Source organism: Oryzias melastigma, linkage group LG24 (genome assembly GCF_002922805.2).
Source record: "Oryzias melastigma strain HK-1 linkage group LG24, ASM292280v2, whole genome shotgun sequence".
In the NCBI taxonomy this organism is placed as follows: domain Eukaryota; kingdom Metazoa; phylum Chordata; class Actinopteri; order Beloniformes; family Adrianichthyidae; genus Oryzias; species Oryzias melastigma.
Window position 1 is genome coordinate 13,770,316 of NC_050535.1, and position 26,450 is coordinate 13,796,765.

General features: G+C 38.5%; 1 protein-coding gene across 1 annotated transcript in view; it reads left to right on the plus strand.

The window, feature by feature from the left end:
• Positions 1-1,641: 1,641 nt before the first annotated feature.
• xkr6b (XK, Kell blood group complex subunit-related family, member 6b) overlaps positions 1,642-26,450 on the plus strand; it is a 42,730-nt gene continuing 17,921 nt past the window's right edge. Inside the window, exon 1 of the mRNA XM_024291020.1 lies at positions 1,642-2,204. Coding sequence (XP_024146788.1) covers positions 1,642-2,204 — 563 coding nt within the window. The remainder of the gene's footprint in view (positions 2,205-26,450) is intronic.

Sequence of the window (26,450 nt, forward strand, 5' to 3'; positions counted from 1 at the left end):
CTAGACTTGGGTTAGAGGATAGAGAAAGCAAAGGAATACGCAGGGAAGCATATGAACTCTGATAAGAAAGAGGTTTGAACAGTTTGAACCACCACCCCACTGCCCACTGTCTGGGGTTTTCTATTTTGAGTTGGAAAACACTTCAGGGGTGCAACAACAACAAGGGCTTTGGTGGAGAAGCGTTGACAGGAGCTGTGGAGTTTGCTTGTTAAGAACTGAGCTGGATTTTTGGGGGGAAACATTGATAAGTGTGTGCCGAGAGACAGAGGAAGTTTTGTAACTTGTGTCTGCCTGTTTGTGTGTAACTGGAGTTACATGATTCGTAACTCATACATTGCATTTTGTGCGATTGTGTATTCACTTTAATATCAAAAATGGACAAATATAAAACACAATTTATGTGAACATTACAATTCAAAAAGGCTCATATGTATATTGAAATATATACTTAAAGAGTGCACACTAATGCACATTTTGACTTTTTATTTAATCTTGGGGTATATTTGTTTAAGAAAGTGGAAAAAATATGACGTTTTTATTAGTTATTATTTACAATGTAAGCTCAAAGTGGCTGATAAGAAAACTCTGATGACCCAGCAGCGTTTAAACACGTCATCTAAGTACAAATCTTGTGTGTGTACCACCTAGGTGGCCTAGTGGAAGAGTGTCCACCCCGTCACTGGAAGGTTGTGAGTTCAAATCCAGGCTGAGTTATACTCCAAAAGTGCCTCACTGCTTGACAATCGGCATTAAGGGACTGAATAGGGGGGTCAGCCATCAAATGGTTCCTGAACGCAGCTGTGAGTGTGTTTTCTCCCCCATACATTTCAGCACTGGACAGTTCCAGTTTGATTCCAATCAAACTCAAGATGAAATGATACTTTCATGGAACCACAGGTGCAACAAACACACCAACTCTTTCCTCAATCATGATGATGACATGAAATTTCTGTTTTTAAATATGAACATTTATGTTTTAGTTTTTTATGCTTGTTTTTATGACGCACTCATTTGAAAGGGCGCGTGCCAAAACCACATAAGGACACTTGTAAGGGTGACACTCACTCCACGTCCCCCTTTGTGCGCACACTCATTCCAAACGGTGCCACTGTGACTGATCCTGCCAGTCATGGGTGGGCGTGCTCCATGGACTCATGGATCCATGCGCCCCCCCTCGCGTTTTGACAGCTTGAAACAAGACACTAGATGGCAACCAAGCTGGGAGTGAGAGACGGCGTCTGTGTGTGAGAGGATGGAGGTGGGGGGATGAATTACGTCGACGTGGGACAGCGGAGGGGCGGACGGTCCGATGGGACTCAGCCTGCAGCTGGAGGCGAGCTGCAGAGAGGGCAGACATTAAGAGGAGGACGGATGGATGCTGTTTAAAAAGAGGGGGTTCGGTCACACTGCCAGAGCTGTAGATTGAATAGTTTGAACTCGGAGCTCTGCGGCGGGAGGAGAGGGAAAGATGCGCTGCGTCTTTGGCGACGCTGGCGCACGGCTCGGGGACGGAGTGAGCCGCGGAGACGCGCCGTCGCCCCGCTTGTAGATGGCTCCAACATTTGGGGTGCAAAACAGGTGTCAGGGAAGTGTCGTCACGAACCCCGGAAGCCGGAGGAGGTGGGAACATCAGAGGGAAAGATGGCAGCGAAATCCGATGGTCGCGGGGTCGTCACGGGTTTCGCCCAGCTGCACAACCTGGACGAGGTGGTGGGGACGGGGGAGGACGACCCGCGGGACGGCAGCTCGTTCCACATCTGCCACTGCTGCAACACCTCGTCGTGCTACTGGGGCTGCCGGAGTGCGTGCCTGCATTACCTCCGGAGGAAGGGGAAGGGAAGGGACGCAGCGCGACCACCGCAGGAGGAGCGCCTCTGGCTGGACTGCCTGTGGATCGTCCTGGCGCTTTTGGTCTTCTTCTGGGACGTGGGGACAGATCTGTGGCTGGCCGTCGACTACTACCACAAGCAGAACTTCTTGTGGTCCAGCCTGACCTTATTCTTTGTGCTGGTTCCATCGGTTTTGGTCCAGATCCTGAGCTTCAGGTGGTTCGTCCAGGATTACACCGGGGGAGGACTGGGCTCCGTGGAGGGGCTGAGCAGTAGCAGAGCTGTAGCCAGTTTTCAGAGAGACAGATGCTGTCGCCTCACTGTCTGGGTCTGGCAGACCATCGTGCACATCTTTCAGATGGGACAGGTGTGGAGGTAAGTCGAACTTCCAGCTCAGAGAATTGTGCCAAACTCATTCAAAGCGTCTCCGCCCTCCTCACACTTACACACACCCTGGCCAGCAATCTAACCTCTTCTTGGCCGTCACCTGGTATAACCCGGTCTCGTGGACATGACTTGAGTGAGAATCAGAAGCCATTGCGCTCTCCTCGCATGCCCTCACTGTTTTGGCGCACACGTTTGCAGCCACATCTCCTTTTTCCAAGTCAGATTTTTATTTTTGTGCACTTCCAGTGACATATTTGACTCCAAATCAAACATCCGAATAAATAAACACAAGCAAACAAATAAATAATTAAAAACGGCACCGACTTTTAGCGCAGTTGCGCCATTGCGCTTGTGCGGGGAAGGGAACTGTTTGTCCAAAAGAGGGGCAGGTACAGCCGGGAGTGATTGAGTGAAGGAGCGAGGTGAGCGCGTGCTACCACGAGCGCCGGTCGCATCCGCATCATCATTGCGCACGGCCGCGCTCCCCCTCCGCGCGGCACGCAGACGCTCCATCCAGAGGCCAGACGAGCATCTGCCTCCACGGCTCACCAAACTCCATCGTTCCCCCCACAGACATGATGTCATCGATTCCTCTGCGACGCGCGACATGTTTGCCCCCCACCCCCTCCAATAAAACAAACAAAAAAAGAACAAATTGGTGGTTTTAAAAGATAGACGGCTGCGCGCGCCATTCAGTAGTAAAAGGAGCGCGCAGCTCATTTTACTCTGTTTGGGCTGATCAGCCGGCGCGCGTAGGCTGGGAGATTTTTTTTTTTTTTTCGTTTTGGTGCAGACAGACGCAGTGGCTGGCATTTAATGGGGAGGGGGGGTAGTAACGCATGACGGCTACTCTGAGAGGGGGCTGGAAAAAAAAATGTAAAGCAGCATCACGCTGTGAGCCCACTGAAAGGGTCAGATGATTTCCCCCTGTATGCAGGGTTTTTTTCTCTCCCCTCCTTTTCTTTCTTCTTACGATTGATCCCTGGTGATGGTGCAGTATTTGGCAGCACCCCGAGCCTCTCCTCAGCAGTGGACCGCCCAAACACATGTGTAATGAACTATTTTGATGCATGAGAAGGTTTTGGCTGAATTACTCCTGGATGCAGGAGGGATCTGGCTCAAACTCTCTGACCTTTTTTGGTGGAGTAAAAACGCCTTTTTACAATTCAATGTGGAAAATATATTATAATTTTGCATGAAGGACAATTAGTGCTTTCTGAAACATTCAAAAACAATAAAAAATAAGAGAATCCTTAGAGGTTCTGCTAATAAATGAGGACAAGTGGAACCTTTACAATATAATGAAGCATCTTATCCAAATAAAAAAACACAAATTAATTTAATGTGTTTGTACATCCTCTCTCTTTTAAGGGTTATTAATATAATGGAGTAAAAAAATAAATTGGAAATACAAAAGAGGGAAAAACTACACAATCCAGCTGTCTAGAGAAGCTGACTGAAGTTGGATGAAAAACCAAGCTCCTATAAAATTGGCTAATCAATTTCTTGTAGTCTCCATCGGTTGCCTAGCTACCACTACCTCCCCTCTCACCGGGTTGATATACTGTATAAAAATCGAAGGGTTTAACAACTTTCATAAATTATGTAAAGCTTACCAGAAGGGAAGTGAGGGATCATCAAACATGAAATCTAAAAATGATTTTCTAAAATATGTATGTTTTTATTGGACACAATCTGCTTCTGGTTGAAAAGTGAGTGTCCTTTTAGCTGGAGTTCATAACAGGGCAAACGGTTGATAGAAAAAGGATTTTTGTCCACACTTCAAATTTATTAGTTTTATGATGTTTTGGGGAAAAAGGGAAATAATTTTACAAGAATAGTCAATAATATATTTTTTATTAATACAGTAAAAGTGCTGACTCGAGTCAGAAATGCTTCATCATCATGTCTCCTTACTCCTCTCCCTTTGCATTAAATTAGCTCCTCCTCTCCTGCTCTGGGCCGAGCGGATGACAGGTCTGCCTCGCCGTTATCTCTGTGTTAACTGTTGACAGATTCCCATCTGTAATCCCACCATGTCACCGGTAACCACAGCTCTGTAATGTCCCTTCCTCGCTGTGATTCCCCGGCTCTGCTGATGGTGTTAAAGATTCTGCTGGCGTATACGCTCAGCCGCTCAGTGGATCTTACGTACACAAAGGTCCCCGGCGTGGTGATGGACAGCTTTATCAGGGTCCATCTCCTCCCCCCTCCTGTGCAACAAAGTTCTGTGGAAAGATTTGTAAACTCAGTTTTGTCAGACATACGTGTTTGAGTAAATTATTTTTTAAAAGATACAAGTTTTGAACATAAAATTGGTCAAATGAGGGATTTACTGAAGATAAGAAGAGTGAAAAGATGTATGTGGAGATTTGTTGCAGTTTGAGCATATTTATGCTCTGTTTATGCTTGCTGTTTGGTCTTGAATATGCTGCTGGAAGATTATCAGAACATTTGTGCAAACCTGAGATAATCCTGGTCCACCTGGAACCGATGGTTCACTTACAGTGAGGCAAAGAAGTATTTGAACACAATGTGATTTTGCAAGTTCTGCTTAGAAATCTGAATATTAGAAATCTTAGAAGTCTAACAGGTGCATGTCCACTGAGAGAGGCTAATCTAAAATAAAATCTGGACATTTTTTAAAAATAATTCATTTGTATGCTACTGCTGCAAATAAGTATTTGAACACCTGAGAAAACCAATGTTTATATTTGTGATTGTTTGTAGTTACTCAGGTCAAATGTTTCCTGTCATTTTTCACCAGGTTTCATACATTGCTGGAGGGATTTTGGCCCACTCCTCCATACAGATCAGTCAGGTTCGAGCTCCCTCTAAACATTTTCCATTGGCTCTAGGTCTTGAGGCTGGCTAGGCCACTGCAGAACCTTGATATGTCTTTTACAGAAGCACTCCTTGGTTCTCCTGGCTGTTTGCTGTGAGTCACTGTCATGTTGGAAGACCCAGTAACGACCCATCTTCAGTGCTCTAACTGAGGAAAGGATGTTGTTCTCCAAAATCTCACAAAACACAACCCCAGTCACCCTCTTCAAGTGCAGTCGTCCTGTCCCATTTGCAGAAAAACACCACCATATCATGATGCTACCACCCCTGTGCTTCACAGTAGGGATGGTGTGGAATTAAGACCAAAAAGTTCTATTTTAGTCTTCTAAATGGGTTTTGGAAAACTTAAGAGGGATCTGGACATGTGCTGTTCCATGCATGATTTCAAACTAGTGTATTACCAACAGTAACCGTGGAAACGGTGGTCCCACCTGAGGGAAATGACAGTCATGTTTTAATAATTGCCCCAACAGTGGATCTTTTTTCAACAAGCTGCTTGGCAATTGCCCCGTAGCCCTTTCCGGTGTGCAATTTAGTCTCTGGTGTCTTTGGACAGCTCTTTGGTCTTTGCCATGGTAGTAGTTGTTGGAGTCTTACTGATTGTATGGAGTGGACATGTGTCTTTATGTAGCTAACAACCTCAAACAGGTATTTAACTCAGGATCATAAGTGGAGGTGGATTATTTAAAGGCAGACTAAAAGGTCTTTGAGGGTCAGCTGATGGACGGGTGTTCAAATAATTATTTGCCGCAGTAGCATAAAAATAAATTATTTTAAAAAATCCTATAATGTGATTTCATGATTTAATTCAATGATATCTCTCTCAGTGGACATGCAGCTAAGATGTACATTTCAGACCCCTCCATGATTTCTAAGTGAGACAACTTTCAAAATCACAGTGTGTTCAAATACTTATTTGGCTCACTGTATTACTGAACCCCAATGTTTGTCAAAATTGTGTGAATTCACACAATTTCCAATAAATCCAATAACCAAACTATAGGAAAATTACTGACTTACACAAAAAATGAGGAGAAATTAAGAAAAGTAAAAAAAGTCATACTGACTGGTACATTTAAGTGAAAGAGAATAAAGTCCTGATCAACATGCAGGAATCATTACGTCTAAAGGAGTTTCTTATTTATTTATTGGCCATCACTCATTTTCAGCAATGCCACCTTTAAATAAAGGTGTGAGGAAAGTGTGAAATTTTTCAACTAAACCCAAATCAGCCAAGCTATCCTAATGTGAAAGCACCCTGAGTATTTAAAATCCTAAATATGTGAATGGACATGTTAAAGATGGATATCTGCGTAGCTATTAAATAACACTCCAGAGGTGCTTTGGCTTAAATAACAACTTCTTTGGGGAGCTGTCCGGTGCTGAAAACCCATTTCTGGTACACAGATGTCAAATTGGGTGTTTTTATTCAAATACATTTAGTATTTTGAATTGTATTTGTTTCAAATAAGATCTTTAGCAGTCATTCACTTTTGGTCAGCAGGAAAAAAACGTTCTCTCTTTGGTCATAATGTGTGATTTTACATGCTTTACAATACATTTTTAAAGAGAAATGCTTATTTTTTGCTTTCTATTTCCACAATAGAAGCCTAAAACACTCTAAATAGTTAATTTTTGAGAGTATGTGTCAGTGCATCAGGTCACAGTTGCTGAATTTACTGTGAACAATTTGATTTTCTCCCATGATCTCAGTTAATTGGGACGGTGGATGGGTTTTTGTGTTGTGTCAGTGAGGAAGTTGTGAGCTCCTTTCCTTTTTAACCGTGTCATACTGTCTAAAGCCCGTGAAAATGTCACATTAAGAGTGACTAAGGACGTTATTAGCAGCTTGAGAAGATGTTGCAATGCCAAAAATGTTTTTAAATGCTGATAATCTGCTTGCTTGGATAATCCAAAACAAGAGCAGACTCAGAACCAAACAAAGAAATCTCCTCATGGTTGACTGTTTCCTGGTCTGTTAAAGGAGCTAACAAAAGGCTATTTGGGTTGGCAGGACTGTTTATAGGCGAGTGGACACAGTGAAAGAAGGCGATATAAGGCAACCAGCCGCCATGGCGACGGAAAAAACAGCTGTAGGTGCATAAGTGGGAAATGACAAAGCTTGGATAAATCTATAATGACAATCCATGCAGATTAGTTTAATGCTCAGATAGGGAAAACATGAGACTGTTGGAGGCACTGACAGTGTTTTTGTATGTAATGGCTGTATTATGACACCTAATAATCCATGAAAACCTCTACCAGAATTATTAGAGATTTTGCAAAAAGAGAAATAAATCCAAAAGATGGAATAAAGTAGATATATAAAATCACCCCCATTAGTTTAGTATTGGACAAAAAAAGCAAAGAACAATAGCATATGGTTGTGCCTCAACCTAAAAGCAAACTCTTAATTGTATTCAGATATATGTCTTATTTACAGACTTTTTCCCCCTCTGGGACAGACAGTCTAATAATCCTCGTTTTCCAATTAGCGCTGATAACAGGGGACAAAACGTTCTATCTGTGAAAACCCCCAATTATATGACAGAGGAGCGCATCAAAATTCAAGGAAGAGGCTTTCTGGGAAAATGTCGCAGTGGGGGGTAAATCCACTGAAAAAACATCAACTGCTTGAGAAACATGTACTTTGGTTAATTCAAAGCGATGAAAAGTATTTGGAAAGAGGGTTCAGTTTAAGCGTAGGTACTTTGTGAATCTAAATGTGTGTGTGTTTTTATGATGTGTATCATTAAAATCTTTGGTTAAAAGAGGTAAAACCCCAGAATGAATGGGTAACTAAGGTGCTCAGCTGATTGAGACTCGTTTTTGTAGGAAGTGTGCCATCTGTTAATGCGGAGAGAGCTCTTTAGTTAGGCGCAGGAGGAATGAAAAGCCTGTGATGATGCCTGATTTAGCGGCCTCAGGCTTGTTTTCAAAGCAAAGCTCAAATTTTCTGTGGAAACCCTAAAGATATTAATCGTCACATCTTCCCAACGTGCAGTCAGATGATTTATATGAGCGGCACCTTTTAGACAAATTTAACATGAAGTGATTTCCAGGAGCTTCATGTTACCTAAACATGCAAAAACATACACACAACAAGTACACACAGTTATTAAACACATGCATGCAGAGTGATTCGGTGCATCTCTGCTGCATATGTTTGCTTATGTTTTTGCTAAATTTACTTTACATAAATTATTTATTGTTTCATTAAATTACACCAATATAAAAGGGTTTTCATCATTGTTACTTGCTTATTAGCAAATAAAAAAAATATTTGTTGTTGTTTTGTTAAACTGTTGCATTCAGTGCATTTCTACTGAAAGTAAAGTACAGTAAGTAAAGTATTTTACAGATTTGGAAAACTCTGATATCACAAATTATGAAAGAAAGTGTTTAAATTATAATAATGACATTGAAAAAAACAAAAATAAATCATGGAATAAATACAGAACTACTGAACGATAAGTAAATCTCAAGATGAGATCCTTAGAACTAGATAAACAAATAAACAGATAATAGTAGGCTATGCAAACAGATTTGGATCCAGTTTGCTTAAAGCTGGGGTGTCAAACTCAATCGCACAGGGGGCCAAACTCCAAAACACACCCGAACGTCTGAACAAGATAAACTTTAATTGAACACACTAAAACAACATTTTTGAAACTTTAAAACTTTTTTTTAGCATAAATATGAATAAAAACAGGAGGGAATATTATTTTAGAAGAAATTAACTTAAACCTTAAATAAATTTAATTATTTCACTCTTCATAAAAATATATTTAGTCAAAATTATGCAAGTTAGAAATAAGCACAAGATAACATCGGTCCATTAAAAACAATAAAATAAAATTATATGGAGGGCCGGATACAATCCGGATCCGGCCCCCGGGCCTTGATTTTGACACATGTGGCTTAGAGATTTATTTTAACCAATCAGATCCATCTTCCCACTGACTGAAGGCCAGTCTCCTTAAACATAAGGACAGAGAGCTTATCCAATTTAAATGTGATGTTGATGGATTTCATTTTATTTTATTTTATTTTATTATTTTTTTTATTTTTTTATTTTATTTTATTTTATTTTATTTTATTTTATTTTATTTTATTTTATTTTATTTTATTTTATTTTACTTCATCCACACAGGCACACAAACATTGTCAGTAAGAACTTTTTTGTGTTTCTTCTTTTGATCAAAGAATGACGACAGACTCCCTTGTGTGCTCCTATGGCACTCTTATTTTGAAAAACGACTTTTCCTGCATTTCCTAATTTCAGTCCAATGAAATAACACTTTGTATTATATTTTATAATTGATAAATAAGGATTGAACTTGAGATGATTTTAATCCTGTATTAATATTAAACTAAACCAAACATTGTAGAGGGGAATAATGATGAATTAACCTTCAGGTTTATATATATTTTTTATTTTTAACCTGCTTAATGAAGTTATAGGAAGACTTCTCTTTTACTTTCTTTATGTGGTAAAAATAATATAATAATATAAGGTGTAAAATCCAGTGGACAAAAGGATAGAAGTTGCAAACTTTCACCTAAAGGATTAATTTTCTGCTCAATTGTAGCCTATTTCAGTTATTTGATAACACATGTTCCAGCCTGATTCTGATTTTGTCCTCGTTTGCTTTGGCATATGTTCATGTGTTTGCACTCATTTTTTCGGCTTTAGCGCGGTTTAGCCTGCATGCTGTTGAAACTTGGCTCTCGCCGATGCTAAATTTTATCGTCTGTTGTTTGCCGTGCGTGCCTTGCTCCGCTTGGCAGTCGCTGTGGCCTCATAGGCGCAAGTCTCTGCTGTTTCCATTCTAAACCAAACAAAACTGTGACGAGTAATGCAGCACATTTTTGTATGGGGCATCATCATTACCTGAGCCTGGGGGGTGTCTAATGCGACTAACTAGAGGTACTTTTCATCGAAGTCCCTCCAAGCTTGCATTTCTAACGTAAATTCATGCTTCCCTTTCTCCTGAAATAGGTAAGGCTCATGTTCCCAGATGTACAATTTAAGATCATCATGTGCTCTTTTTGTTTGCTCTCTCCCTCCATTAGTGCTGATAGTAAGCCCAAGCCAGTGCATTACCATCTGTCTTCCCCCTGCAAAGTTAACATACATTTGTATTTTTGTCCCTCCCTATCGCTTACACCTATTACAGTCGTGTGGCTCCTCATAAAGCCGGTTATTTCCCACCATTCATCTTAAAAAGAGAAAACCCTCTGTCCTCTCTTCTCATTTTCCAGTTTGCTATAGTTAGAAGGGCTGTGTGCTCAAACCCGGTGTCCCTTACCGCTACTTAAAGTCATCATGCTGCCTTCCTCCTCTGCATCTTTCTCCTTCTATGACTCTTTCCCCATGTTGCCTTCATATAAAGCTGCACTTGACCTCCATTTCTGTCAAGGAAAGTGGAGCATCTGGCTGCTGCCCCACTGCAGCTCAACGCTTCCTCCCATCCTCTCCCAGCTTCCCCCTTTTCCTGTCATACCACCCATCTTTTACTCCCCAAAGAGCCCTCCTTCAGATGTCCCACAGTCTGACAAAACGCCTCATTTCTACAGGAAGCAGTCACACTGTATTTCACGAGTCCACCTGTGGCTTTACGAATCCTCTCCACAGTACATGCTGTTCATTTAGAATGGTTAGGAATCACTCTTTCACTGTACAGTGAGTAAAGAAGACCAAAACATGACAGAAAAAGGTGTAGGAACCCCCCTATCACCACCAAACACATATGTAAAAATAATATCATTTACACAGAATTCTTCATCTCCTCTAATCTACAGTTTGCTTTGTTCTTAACTTTCTGAACCTTTCAGCTTCATGTCTTCAATGAGATTATTTAGTCAGATATTTTACCAAACTCCTTCTGTTCTCTGAGTTTACCTCATTTCACTCAATAGACCTTCAAAGATCAGATCTGCCTTTTGTTTTTCCTCATATGTACACGTTAAAAAAAGCCATTTGAGTTCAAACTTCACCAACTTGACTAAGACTCATGCTGCATATGAGTAAATGTGCTCCCGGAGAAGTGTGAAAACATGCATAGGAGGTGTGAATGTTCCGTTGCCTTATGCTACGGTGAATATGGAGAAGCAGCTGACTCACCTCATACGGAGGACGGCAAAACATCTGATCCTGGAGGGGACGGCAGAAGAGTTTGGCTTTGGTGAATTTAAGGTTCATTGGTAATTTAGTTAAAATCCACCCATTTATCCACTTGCTGAACCAGCTGAATCTATTAGGAGTTGCTGGAGCCTATCCTAGCTACTGTTGGGGAACAGGAGAAGTACTACCTGGATAGGTCGCCAGTCCATCACTAGACTACTTTAAAGCTTGTTTAGGGTAAAAAATTTAAAATTAAGTGTTGAATGTGGAAAAAACAAAACAAAACAAACAAAAAAAACAAATGAGAGATAAGCAACTAAGTTCAAACTGAGAATTAGGTGTAGATAAAATCAATAAAACATTAAATACTTATTTTAAATTTGACATATTTGTCAAAGATAAACACTAATATTGCTAAAACTATGTCACCACAAACAGTTAAATACAGCTACTGACCATCAGCATATATACATATGTAAAAAATTCATTCTTACTCCAGTATATCAGGACATTCAGCTACTGTATGTCAAACAGACTGCAGAGATAACAACAATAACAATGAAGGCAGAGATCTTCTGGTGTTTTTTTTTTTTTTTCGCCAACGTATTATATTTATTGTGAAAAACCTCCAAAATGTATAAAATGTAAGAAAATATGTTTAAATATTTTCATAGTTTGAGTTTATTGTAGTGCAAGGTGTTTGAGGAAGACACAAAAACAGGGAACAAATACTTGTGGGAAGGAACTAAATATAATATATTTATTTAAGGAAAAAAAGCAGCATTTGAACTAAAAGATAGCAAAAATAGAAAAAAAACTGTCACAAAATGTACCAAAAATGGATGAAGATAGGAGGACCTGCCACTAGTGAGAAGAAAACGTAAATATCGAGGACTAATAAACAGAAACAGGAACGGCTGGTTGGGAACCTAAAGAACGTAGCTTCAAATGGCACAAAAATCACAAATAATTAAGAAAAAAAACTAAATAAACAATAGATGCACCAGCGCTAACATTCATACGATTGTTTCAAGGATGAAATGCAGCCACACAGATATTTTCAGCCGTCTCGTCTAATTGGATTACTCCAAAATTCCACTTTAAAATTGCAAATTCCCTTGACTTAAAATATTATTCTATTGAAGATACACCAACAATCACAAAGTACATCAAAACCTAGATTGTGCAAATCCAATGACACCAAAACTTTCTTTTTAGTTTTAAATCTATATTTTCTTAATTACTATAGAACACTGTGAATCAAGCACAAATTAACGCTGGTTGAGCAATTTTATTCAAAAGTTTAATTAAGAAACAGAGTCAAAGGTTGCATCCAAATCCCCTCACTACTTATTGGTGTACTATAGGGAATTTACCATTTTGTCAGGGAGTCCAAATCTACAAAATCTGGAAATTTCCCAAACCTCTGTATCACTAGACTGAAGAATATAGACCACCGTTCATTACATTTGAATGATTTATCATTTGAAAATAACGTTTTTATCTTCAAAACACAATGGATTCATGGTCAATCCGTACGTTTTTCAACTTAAAATTGGAAAACAGTTTGTTTTTGTTTTTTTCTTTTTAGAATTTAAGTTAGAAAAATGAATGAACGAATGAACATCTCGAACAACGAAAGAAATAATACTTTAGGAAAAAATAGCATTGTTCCAGATGCTTATTTTTGTTCTTTTTTAAATGTTGTTTTAAGAGTTTTTAACTCCTTTATGAATTTAGTTTTCGTGTTTACTCTGACATAGCTCAGCGAGTACGTCTAAAAATACTAATTATTACCAGTAGTTGTAAAAATGTTTTACATTTTTTTTTTCTATTTTTTTGTTTTCGTATTTGTTGAATTTTTCTTTTATTTCTTTGCCTATTATGTCTTCACCAACGATTCGACTTTTCATCACATGGTTGTCTCCATCACTGCACAGTCGTCTTCACATCTCAGTTGACTGAGGAGGTTGTGTTTACAAGCCGTGCTTGTGCGGCGCTTCTCCAACCGACTCTGGACCGGCTGATGATGATGATGTCGCGTGTCAGGTTTCATTTACTCCTGCCTTCACCAGAGACGCCGGGAAATTAATTGAGCCAAAACATTAATTTGCTAAAGGTCCCTCAAAACATCAAAGTGGCCACTGACATGCCTCACATCAAAGCTGGCGGCAGCGCAGGGGAAATACACATTAAAGGATAGAAAGAAACCATGGGAAAATACTCCATGATTTACATATTAGGTTAGAAAAATGTTTTTTGTTAGCTCGCTCAATTCTTTTTTTCTACAGGACAAAAGTGAGCTGCTTTTGATCATTTGCAGCTGTATTTTCTCTGGTTTTTAATTAGCTCTTTCAAAGTATTTGGATTCCATTAGAAGGTGTGATGGAGGTGTTAGGGAGAATAATTTAGCATATGACTAAAACTCAGGAAATGTGATGATATGTCTTGAATTTCCACGTATTCAGCCATGAACAAATTCTGAGTTTTTTTATGTTTTTAAAGACCCACTCTGATCATCTTTTGATATATTGTAAAAGCAACCCTTAGTGCTCATTATAGCCTAAAAAAAAAAAAAACTGTCGTTTTCTAAGACATAGTTTCTGCAGAGCGGCAATAGTTCATTAGAAGTTTGGGTCTGAGTTGTGGAAAAGACTGTGGAGCAACCCCGCCCCCCTTTCCCTTCACATTACTGGGAGCACAGAGCTGAGAATTTGGTATTTTCTTTCTCAAATGGTATTTTATTCATCTGCTCCTGATTCACAACAGTTTGAATAAATTCTACCCAGAAATTCAATTTTAGGCTTAATTTTCTTGATATCATGAGAAAAATGGAACAGGAACATGTTAAAAACACCTAAAACATAATTTTCACTAGAATTTGAGTAATTTGTGACTTTTCATAGTTGTCAGAAAAAAAATGTGTATTAATTTTTGGGCAAATCACACTGTGTGGACCTGACTTTTCATCTGTAATGATTAGGTGCCTCAAGTTAAAGAAAACAGGAAGAATAGAATAGAAATCCAGATTTCTGCACTGCAATTTTTTTCTTTAAAAAGGCAAAAAAAAAAAAAAAATTCTTAAAGAAAAAAAAATCAAGTTGTGTTTTCTTTAACTAAGATTATTTTGCCATTAAAAACGTTCTTAATAAGACTATTTGTCTTGCAAGACAGAAAATAAGAATTTTTTTCTTAAAATAAGAGTATTTTTGCTTTCTTAAGAGTGCGTTTGTACAGTGTGAAGTCTTAAACTACGCTCTGTTGCTTTACTTGAATTCAAAGTTTAAAGCATAAATGGGTGTTTTGAGAATCATTACTCTGTAATATATCGGACCTCAGTTTACAGTAGAACACACCACTGACCTATCAGACCATTCCAGCTTCACGGCAGCAGATCTAAAGCAGAAGCAGCTTCAGATGAGCAAAGAGAAAAAAAAATCATTTCCTTTGCTTTATTTTATTATTATTTTTTCTTTTTTTTTGCAAGTTCTCCAGACTATTGTACGTTCTCCTGCTTAATTAATCCATTAATGATCAGTCTTTTTTGGGTTTTGCTTTTTTTTTTAAGTAATTTTATCACAACCAATAGCTTTAGCTAAACAACTTCTATTTTAACCCTAAATACTGAAAAAAAGTGTCTTTATTTTTGCCTCTTGTCTTATCTAGTCCTTCAATTTCATGGCTGAGGAGCTCTGTTCCTAAAGGTTTCTCACAACACTGATTCATCCTGTTTTAATGAAACTCTCCTCCAGCTTTTGTTGTCATGTTAGTCACATGCACTACTATATAAAGATCAAAGAACACATTTGTCAAGGTGAGCAGGTGATGCGATTTTCCAGTGTAGGGCAGAGTCATCCGTGCACAGAAGGTGGTGTCTAGTCAGGTGGAAAACATCGTCTTCATGGCCATCCGCCTGTCTGACCTGCTGACCGTGACGCCGCCCTGTGGGGGCTCGTCAAGGAATGACCCCGGCGACTCTCTGTAGCAAACTCTTCCTCTGGCTGCTTTCACTATGTCTGTTAGCCATCTTGTCGGCTCTTCCCCCTCGTGTTTGGACCTCTTCCCTTTGATAGAACGGCGGCGTAACACATCACAGCTCTGCTCCCACGCCGCTCTGTTTTTTCATTCCTCTGTTGTTCCTCGTTTCTGCTATTCCCAGACCCATCCTGTGGGCTTTGGCAGGCAGCAGGCGATGACAATTGTATTAGCAGTCAATTTTGAGGTCACTTTCACTCAGCACCACTGAGACCTGGCAACTCCGACTGAGCTGAGGAACGCAAAGGAGAGAAAGACGTTCTAGAGCTGAAAAAAACAAATGGATACTGACTTTCTGTGTACAAGGGAAAGCAGTTTACACGTTTTATTTAGCATTCAATCAGCTTACACTAACTACACTTACATGCAAAATTGCTAAACTTTGCAGCAAAAATAAAAATATTTTAAATCTTTTTTATCTTATGGCTGAAGTATTATATATATATTTTTATTTCACCTTTGACTTTAGCTATGTATCAGTGATATAACAATCTTCTGAGGTCACATCCAAATTTATTTTCCTGCTGCATATAACAAATCCAGATTTTTTTAAAATAATTTTGAACACATAAAATGAAAAATAAACATCATAAAGACAACAGTAAATGATAATATTCAAAGTTTGAAAACCCAATTTTATAAATAAAATTTAAAAAAATTTAAAATTTCACAACAAATGTTTTAACTTTTTGTATTTGTTTGTTGCTAAGCTGAAAAACGCTAAGGTGAGACTCAGCTGATGAACCACAACGTCCCTTGATTGACATTTTGTCACCATGGCAACACACAAGCTCCAAGCGACTGCTCATTAGAGAGCTTTTATCTAGCAGGAATAAAGAAAAAAAAAGAACAAAACAGCACATCATTAACGTTCTTTTGCTGTTTAATTAGAGACGACGGCAAATAACTGTAAACCCACCAGTCTGCAGATGTTTGCCCCTCCCTGCAAGTCCCTTACCTGCATGCAGCTGCTGCACCGCTGCTTAGATGGAACAACACGACTGTCAGCTCACACTGGCAGGTCTGGTTGCCACAGCTTACTTTTTTTTTTGTTACTGTGGCTTTCAGGTGCAAAAGTTGTCCAATAAATTAGGGATCAATTAGACAAAAAGCAAGAGAAACCATATGTGCAGCCGGATGTAGAGAATGGGAGGAAAATCCCACCTGTCTTCTGTTTCATCCTCGTCTATATAGTTAAGCTGATGGATAGACACTGGAATTAAAAACTTAAAGGATCCTCTTTTTGACCCCTCTGCTGATGGCTTTCAGATGGTGTTTCACACGAGATGCTTTGTCTTAATGTGGTTATTCTGCAGATTGATGAGGAGCAGAGGCCTCCCACAGAGCTGCTCTGCAGAGAGCTAAAGACCTCGGATTCCCTACAAATCGTAGATTTATACAAAGCTTTTCCTCCTCTGTGTGCAAATCAAATAAGTAAACAAAGTGAAGTTTTTTAAAGCTTTTTTGACATAATAAATAGTAAATTATTCACAAAAGCATTTTTAAAAATTCAACAAAGTCTCTTAAATTACATTAATCTGCCTGTTCTGATGTTTTTTTTTTTTAAAGAGATTTGATAATTAAAGATATTTGTGACTCTTTTGTTTTTATTGTAGCATATTGCCACTCAAACCCCAGTGGAGAATGTTCTGCAGCACTGCATCAAAGTTTTTTTTTTTTTTTTTTGCTTCACCCATGATTTAATAGCGTCTCTTTTTTCTTTGTAGCTGTCAGCTATTATTCAGTTTAAAGGCTCTTCCTGGGAGAACTGGGTGAAAGAAGCGAGCGCTGAGCCCGAGGCAGAGCTGTTCCTGCACCAGCTCTCTTCCTCGAAACCCTTCCACCGCCACTCACTCCTGCACAGCTTGACAGAGACGCTTGAGATTGACCTGGAGCTCCATGATTTGAAGCACTAATTCTGAAAATGGAATTCACACAGAGTGATTTAGACGTTTATTGTGTTAGCGTGGAGATTTTGTACTTATACCTCTGTGTTCCCTCAATTCTTCTTCTTGCTTTTAGTACTCAGTCTCACTCCGAAAATCGTTTCTAACAATCTTTTTTATTATATTAGGCAAAAATCAAAGAACCTGTGTCATTCTAGGACATAGTTTCTGCAGAGCAGTTGGAGTTCAGTCAGTGGATATTTGCCTGTGAGTTGTGGACTATATGGGAAAGTAATTTCCCATCATCCCTTTGTTTACACTCTCTCCGGCACAGCCCTCACAACCCAGGTTAGCATTAGCGGGGCTACAAATATGGCACACAACTTTGGAGCTATCCATTTTTGCAAGTTCAGATGAGGAAAACAAAGACGTACACGGATCTATTTATCTACAAGTGGGTGCATCAGAATGGAGCGGAGCAGGAAGCTTGTGCCCCGCCGACTGTAGTTTGTACGCAACAACTACAAGCTTTTTAAATGACATTTGTTTTTGTCAGCTCGTGATTCACAATTATTTAAAAAAATAAATACTCTGAAATGCAATTTTTAATCCTAATTTTCTTTATATTTGTCCTCCATCATGAGAAAAATGCTGCAAGAACAGGTTTAAAACAAAATTTTCATTGGAGTGGGTCTTAAACGAGACCAGAAAAAGTTTGTCATTTCAGCCTGGTAATAGTAACAGTCTCCTTTTCTAAGTTTTTATAACTCTTAATGAGTGAAAATGTCACTATAGAACCATGAGTCTTGCAACCTGCAACAGACTTGTGATGTGTTCAGGGCGTAACTCGTCTTCACCCAGTCATTGCTGACAGAAAACGCGGGTTTGGAAAAAGGATGGCAAGATGGATAGATGGATGGAGTTTGGTAACAGAAAAATATCAAATGTTTGCATGACAGTAAAGCTAAAATAAGTAGGAATACTAAACTTGTGGAAACTCTCAAAAACTGTAAGGTAAAGTAAGTAAAGTAAGGTAAGGTAAAGTTCACATTCATCAGACAAGAAATTTAAATAATGAAACAAAATGAACAAATGAAGCAAAATTTATTTAAAAGATGAATTAAAACAGAGTCAAAATAAGCTTATTGATTGACAAATCATTGTTTTCTATAATAACTTTGCTTTAAGTAGAAAAATACTTTATCATTTTTGTCTGGTTGTTGCAAATGTATTAAAACTCGCTACATTTTTTTTATATTTTTAAATGTGGATCCACCACAAGCTAAGGCTTGCATAAAACTATTTGGCAGCACAATGCTTAAAGTTATTTTTATAAAAAAATAAACACACATTTATTCATTTTTCATACATATTAAACATGTTTAGAGAATTTTACACTCAAATCATATTAAAAAAGCAAAGTTTTTTAATTTTAAAATCTCTTTTTACACTGAACTCCAACAAAAGTACCATTAAAGAGAAAATAGAGAAATGAATATTACTTGTAAAGTGAGTATACAACATAAAAATAATGAAAACGACATGTGTGGGGTGGCATCCGAACAAGAGGTGGAATAAAAGAGATGAGGGTGAAAGGTGCCTGGTCTCTCTGGAAGGCTATTAGCTACTGCAGCTTTCTCTAATGACCTATTGACTTGGTGCTTCTGAGCATGCTCTGTCCAGGGGGCTGCAGAAGTACACGGCAGCAGGGCTGAGATGTGCTGTTTGACAGAAAGAGTCCGTTTGAAGCAAATTCTGCTCTGCCTTGCCTTCTGGAAAAGCTGCGCCTCTGACACGTCGGTGCTAACGGTTCTGTCACAGCTTTAGCGCAGCGATTGTGTTCCATATCCAGGCTTTATGTGCGCTTCCGTGAGCGCATTCGCTCCTATGCAGACTCGGGGCCCATCGATGCGCTTGTTTGTGCGGCATGATGTGCGATTCCATCCCAGTTTGCATCAGCACGCGGGCTAATTATCCGCATGGTTTATTTTTAGAACGCGACACGACCCCGGCACAGCAGGAAAACCACATAAAAGCAGAAGCATGACAATGGCCGTTCAGCCACAGTCAGACAAGGACCCTGGCCTCTCTTAACCCTGTCATGCTGCCTGATAAATACAGTCATAGGGATGTGGAATATGCTGATAATTTCACCACTTTTAGAAAGTTTGAGTAGAATTTCTCATCTTATATTATAAGAAAAAAATTTACTTTTAACCAATATGTGAAAAGAAACTGGATTCTGAAGTTGAGAAGTGAAATCCAATTGATTACGGAAATATAATCAAGCAGGTTTTAATAGTAATTTGGGTGAGAAGTGGCACTTTTGTATGAAAAAAAGGCTCTAATTTTAAATAGTTTTAAATAAGCTCATCTTTTAAAGTAAAAATCTTGATTTTTCTAAACACTTTTTAAGGATTTACATTTTTATATTCTCTGAAATCTCTCCAGTCGGGTCCAATTTTAGCAGCAAAATGACAGTGATTTACATTGAGGCCAGGCTGACAGCTGACACATCATACCTGCAGCTGTCAGGAACCCTCATAATATGTCTCTGCTACTTTCTTTTTCTCCCACTTGATGATTTAGTATCTGTCATTCTCTCTTTAACACACAAAACGAGGCAACTTTTTCAATATTTTTACACAAATCGGACCACTCAGTAGAGCTGAAAATACCAATCGTTATTTTTATTAGAAACATGCGCCTCTTCCAATGAGAAGTCTATGTAAATGCGTTTGTGTGGGCATTTCGGTCAAAGCTCTTGGGTTCATGCACGTTTCTACGACCATTTTCGGATTCTATGGTCAAATTGTGGCCAATCAAGGACTATAGCTTGATAGTGACGTATGGAAGGTGTTTTTTTCAATTCACAGAACCATTTGAAAATTGATCACGGAGGAGAAATTAATAACTCAGCTGGAATGATATGACACAAAGTCTTTCATATATCGGAATAAAGCTGACAAACAAGACAATCAAGGACATTAAACTGACAAGGAAATGACAAGGAAACAGCTGAGTCATGGTGTTAGTAACTATGTGGTCAAAACATGATCAGAACTGGACAATCACAACTTTCCCTTTAACTGAATCTCTTTCAAATGGGATTTTCAAGCTTTAAAGTGGCTTATGTAGAGCTGGGGTCGGGTCGTGTCTCGTGGTTCTGTGTCTGAGCTGAGGAAACCGGTCACCTGTAAGTCACGGCTGAAAGTCAAAACAGAATGTGGGCTGAAGACAACTGCAGGCCATATTTGGGCCAGACATCCTTCGTTTCTGGGACATCTTAAAGTGGCGTTTATAGTTTGGAGATTTTGCATAATAATTTTTTCTTAGGTAAATGATATCACCCTTTTTGTCAAAAAATATATGAGTCAGACTCACAACATACATGAGATGTTGGTTTATAAAACCTGGATTTAAAGCTAAAGATGAAACATTTTCTCCTCCTTGACCATAGAAATGACATATAGAAGCCTTTCTCTTGTTCTTTCCTGGAGCACCTTTTTACAGATGAGCAGCTCAACCTCTCAGACAGAAACAAAGATGTCAGGGTGTCCTCTGTTCTCTCCTCCTCCTCCCTTCTTTCCGTCTCTGTCACTGCAGGCTTGCTCTGCCTCTTCCAGGCTTCATGTATACTGCTATTGACAGCTTGTTTTCCCTCACAAAGTGTGGCGTTTTCGAGGGACTGTCGCTTCTCGTTTGCCATTTAATATTTCAGCGTGAGGTGTTAGTGGGGATTTCGTCGCAGCAGGTTCTGCTGCTGGGATTGCTCTTTGATGACTTGCTGGAGGAACTATCCTGCAAAGAGGCTCGTATCAAAAGTTTGGAGTTTGCAATGTTTTTTTAATGCAAACTTGTAATATTCTTTCTTTTTAAAGGAAAAATCATATTAATTCAACTTCCTTGTGTCTTAATTCAATTGTTGTTAACTCTTAGTGTTTGTTGATTTAGGCTTCAATTTGGGAAAAGAAAATTTGATATTTAGAAATTAATGTAAATGATCAGACTAAAGAACTCAATTTAAAAGAATGCTCTCCATGCTTAAATAGAAAGAAAAATCAGAAAAATAAATGTAAAAAAAGGGTTGTTTGTGCTCTTCCATACATTTTGTGCCTCAAAGGCTTTCATACATTCTCAAAATCTCCCATTTTTCAAATCTTTTAAATGGAGACACAACATGGCCTCAACTCATAACTTATTCTGATTTAATTTAATTTCTTAAAATCTTTTCATAAAGTTTTTGAATGTACAAACAAAATGACCACTTACAGCTCTACCTCGAAAATGAAAATCTTGTCAAAAAGTATTAACAAATTATACAAAAAATATTTTTTTTGTGCCTAACATTAGCTGGAGATTAATTAATTAATAACTTTTTGATCAGTTTTTTTCAACAAATCCTCTAAAACTGTGCATTAAATACGAACTTATGTATTTAATTTATTATTTTTTTTTATTTATTATTATATTATATTTATTATTTTATTTTTTAAAAAATAAATAAATAAAAATAATGATGGATTACTCAACAATCTCAAAGCCTATTCATTGCTTTTTACTATGTAGAAATCTGGAGAAATAACTATCATATTTTTAGTTTTATTACAAAAAAGCTCTTTAAGAAGAGCAGAAAGTATGGATCATACAAAATTCTAATTCCTGTAATTACAGTTAGCAAATTTTCAAGATATTGTCAATCTACAAACTTTATTAATCTAATTTAAATATGAATTTATCAAAATCCCAGGTACTATACCAAAAATGTTCACCATAAAACCTATATGGCATCACTTAACAAACACATCTCACTAATTAGGGCCTAAACATCTACGAAGAACTCCAATCACGGTTCCAGTTTTTGTGAAAACATCCCCAATTGTGTTTAATCATGATTATGCCATTTTTAGTCCAAATCTTTTTAAAAAAATGCTTTTTTAGGACATGATTTCGGCAGTAGTACATCAGAAATTCACCTCTGAGTTGTGAGCGGAAGTAAGCTCGGCTGATATCCCATCATTCCTTTCTTTACTCTAGCTATGTCCAAGTTCCCACTCTAATCACTTAATACAAAAAAAAAACAAACAAAAAAAACTATAAAGTGGATTTTAAAAGCAATTTGGACCCCATGCTCACTACTTTTTTTTTCTAGACACCAAATATGACGTTAACAATTTCATGAAGTAAAAATTGAATAAATACAAACATTTATTTATCTCTTTATGTTCTAATCATGAAAATGTGCATGGCTTATTTTTAAAAAATTAATATTTTTTTTTTCGCAAAAAATTTTCAAATGTAATGCATTGTGGTCTATATTTGCTAATGTAGTGAGCATGAATCCACACTGGTTGTTCGTAAAGACTTCTGGGAAATTTCTAGGGCACTCCATTTTGGAATTGTAGATTCGGACGGCACTACAAAATGCCAAGAGCTTTTTCAAACACATTTTTCGTCTCCTGATTTGTCCTAATTTGAATAAAGAGATACTCAGAAATGCAATTTGAATCTTAAACACTTATATATATGTCCACCATCATGAGAAAAATGCTACAAGAACAGGATCAAAACACCAAAAACAAGATTTTCATGGTAATGAGTCTTTAAAGTACAGTTTAACAATATCTGAAATGGAAAAGAATTTCAGTTTAAAGGCAAAGTGGGTCAAATATCAATTATTTTTCCGTCTACTCCTTTATGATTTGATGCTACTTTCTTATGTAATCACTATGTTATTTTCTTCTATTAAGTCTGTTTATATTCTTCTATATATTGAATTCTGTCAAACCTCTTGACAAGTCTGGGTTTATTTGAAATAAACTATTTTAATTCAAATTGGATTCAATTCAAATAACTTTAGGCGGTGGTGCAGAGCCGGGAAAACGAGAAGATCAGAAGGAGGAGAGGAAGAGAAAGTAGGACAGAGATGGGTGGGCCTGGCTCTGGAAGGACAGTGTCTCTAATCAGGCCTGAGCAGCTGTTATTACTCCAGCAGCCTCTGAGGGAAGGAAGGAAAAGCTCAGCTCCAACATCAATGCAGAAGGCCTAAAACCACAGAGTTAGACGCTGATCGGAATTAAGAAGAGGATATGTCAGTGCTGCAGTTGTCAGAAATGACTTTCTTATTGATCTGCATGTAGAAATGATTGGAAAATCACTGAAAGTTTACTCACTAGCACTGACAGAAATAAAAGCCCTTTTTGCAGTAACGTCAGTTCAATTTTAGTCACAAAATAATTAAATATAGTTGAGTTTTTAACACTTATGGAGGTATTTTGCTCACAACTCCTTTATTCTAAAATTGTGATTTAGTTTTACTCTAAAAGGCTATAAAATCTCCAGAAATTTTATGATGGAGTGCAAAAAACCTAGTAAGAAAAGATCTTTTTTCTTTAAAAAATGAAATCTTATTGCTGGGAATCTCCAGCTCCAAGCTCCAGCACTACGTCAGCTCAGAGAAACACAGTCAGTAAGAGGATACAGAGACGGAGAGAACGCTCTTTTCCCTTTTCCCCCTGGGATGTAGCAGATTGTTCTGCCTGGGGTTGGACATGCCTGAGGTTTTGTGAATGAAATGGAAACCTTGGTTTGGTGCCCATGCACTCCTCAGTCACGTTTTGGTAGCCTTTCATTTTGGACACCTTTATGACTAATCAGCTACTAGGAGAATTGCAACAAGTTCAAATCCAGGTTAGCAAAAATCCCAGAAATGTTTAAACAAAACTGAGCATGTTGTGTAGAAAATCAAATCAAACATAATTTAACTAAAATGTATGTACATTTGTTATCATTTCATGGATTTATTTGGCAGTTTTTTCTCCAAATTCATATTTTACTTATTTTTTTACTGTATGTGCATGGTGACTGTTGCAGTTCTTTACATCACTTAATTTTAGACTTTATTAACACCTGAAAGCATTTGCAAAGTTTGGGTGAAAGGCTCCTGAATTTGATTAAAAAACTTTTTTCTGCTGCAGTCTCTGACTGATGTGTTCGAGAGGCGTTTAGGGAACATCGGTAAATTCAAGCTCTAGTTGTGAAAGCAGCCGGTGGCTCCGCATGTTTACCGGTGATTGTAGCAGAGGAGGCAGGTAATATAATGAGAGTTTACATTATATTGTCTCATAGCCGCCACAGCGAGCAATATATTTGCTCTTCTGGTTTACTTAAGGAAGTCTGTGTGTATTGATTGTGGCAACAAACGCACACACACACACACACACACACACACAATCTCTCTGTGTGTTAGGTAAATAATACATGTGTCAAAACAAGCAAATTACACATTTTCAAAACTCTTCGTTATAACTTCCATTATCCCTTCAGAAATGACTGGGCAAAATTAGCACGGTATTAAATATAAAAACTATGGCAGGCTGAAGGAAGCGTGGTAACAACCTGGACAAGCCCCCGCCTTTTTATGTGTCAATAAATGATTGAATCTGATCGAATAAATGAGTTAACATGTAAGTTAATTATGTAACTAATGTAAATGTTTGTCAACTTGAAACTTGAACAAGTTGTTTCCTAAAGTTTTCCACTGGTGCAAAGTAGGTCCTTCATATTCACTTTGTTATCTAAGTCTTCAACTGAACAATGTGTGATTATTTTTCTATCAGTGAGGGATTATTTTGCTTCCTCATTAGAAATGATTCTGAATGTTAATGGAAAACAGTTTTTTAAGGTAGAATGATGATTTTGACTGAGCAAAATCCTGGATGTATTCCACCTTCACCAAACCGTAGCAAGGATAGGCTCCAGCAACCCCATGACTCTGAAAGAGATTTGAAAGAAGGACAAATGAAGAATTTATATTTGCCAATTTTATGTTCTAGCAAACTGTACATGGGTTAAAATGCAGCTGAGGGTTGAAGATTTAAGGTCACTTGTCATTCAAAAGACCATCCTGCCATCTTTGTGTGATTTTAATCCAAAACATTGAAACAAAACACAGTGGTACGGTGGTAAAATTACTGCCAGAAAATATTTTTAAAAACAAAACTAGCATTTTTATAAATGCTTGTAGCAAACACTTTTTGCAAACATCTTTTTCATTCGATTAAAGAGGGAAGGCCTTAAGTTATTTTAAAGCCACCAAATAGTTACTTAGTGAACTGACTTAGCTCTGGCTAAAGTTGTCTTAAATGTAGGTGGAAGTTTGTGTGGCTTCCTTTAAGAAAACAATGTGTCTGTGAGCCACGAAGCTGTCACCTGGATGTACCGCCTACATCATTCACCTGTGACCCTGAATGGATGGATGGAAGGAAGGAAGGAAGGAAGGAAGGAAGGAAGAAAAGAGGGAAGGAAGGAAGGATAGATAGAGGGACACTGAACCCCGAATTGCCTCTGGTGGGAGGTTGGCGCCAGTGTTTGGCAGCGGAGCCACCACCAGTGTGTGAATGGGTGCGTGGATGGGTGAATGGGTCTGTGACCGTGAAGCGCGTTGGGCCCTCGAAGGAGGGTAGAAAGCGCTATACAAGTATACGCCAAGGAAGGAAGGAAGGAAGGAGAGATAGATAGATGGATGGATCGAAGGAAGGAAGGATGAATGGATGGATGGATGGATGGATGAATGAAAGGAAGGAAGAATGGATAGAAGGAAGGACAAATGGATGGAAGGAAGGGAGTTAGGAATAAAGGAAGGAAGGACGGATGGATGGATGGATAAAAGGAAGGCTGGATAGATATAGATAGAAGAAAGGAAGGAAGGAAAGATGGAAGGAAGGAGGGAAAGAGGGATGGATGGACAGATGAAAAGAAGGATGGATTGATGGATGGATGGATGGATGGATGGAAGAAAGGAAGAAGGAATAGATGGAAGAAAGGATGGATGGATGGATGGATGGAAGGAAAGAAGAAAGGATGGCTGGATGCTGCTGTCATAAGGACTTAATCTTTGATCTTTTCCAAAAGAGGCAACAATTTTAAGTCATTAATCACGTTATTGGGACTTTGCAACAAAAGTTGTCAGATTTCAGCTTCAACCCCGTGTTTCCAGCAAACGGAACTCATTGAGCTTCATTTGAGCTGCCATGAAGTCCCCAAGAAGGAAATCTCCCCAAGTGTGGATTTAAAGCTGAGGCGTGCTAATTTAAGTGTCCAGATGTATCAAAAATCCAACTCGATTGAGCGTTTTCTGACATTGTTCCTGTCGCCATTGCGGTTTACAGCGTCCTCCACTGTAGCTTGTCATTCTGTCAAGCCGCCACACGTATCATAGCATTTTTGTTGTCTTTTTATGCATCCTTTAACGCGCCGCTGCCCTGAGGCGCAGATGCAGCGGCATTGGTACGCTCATCGATGACAAGCGATGTTTGCATCTGTCCTCCACGAGGAGAAAAT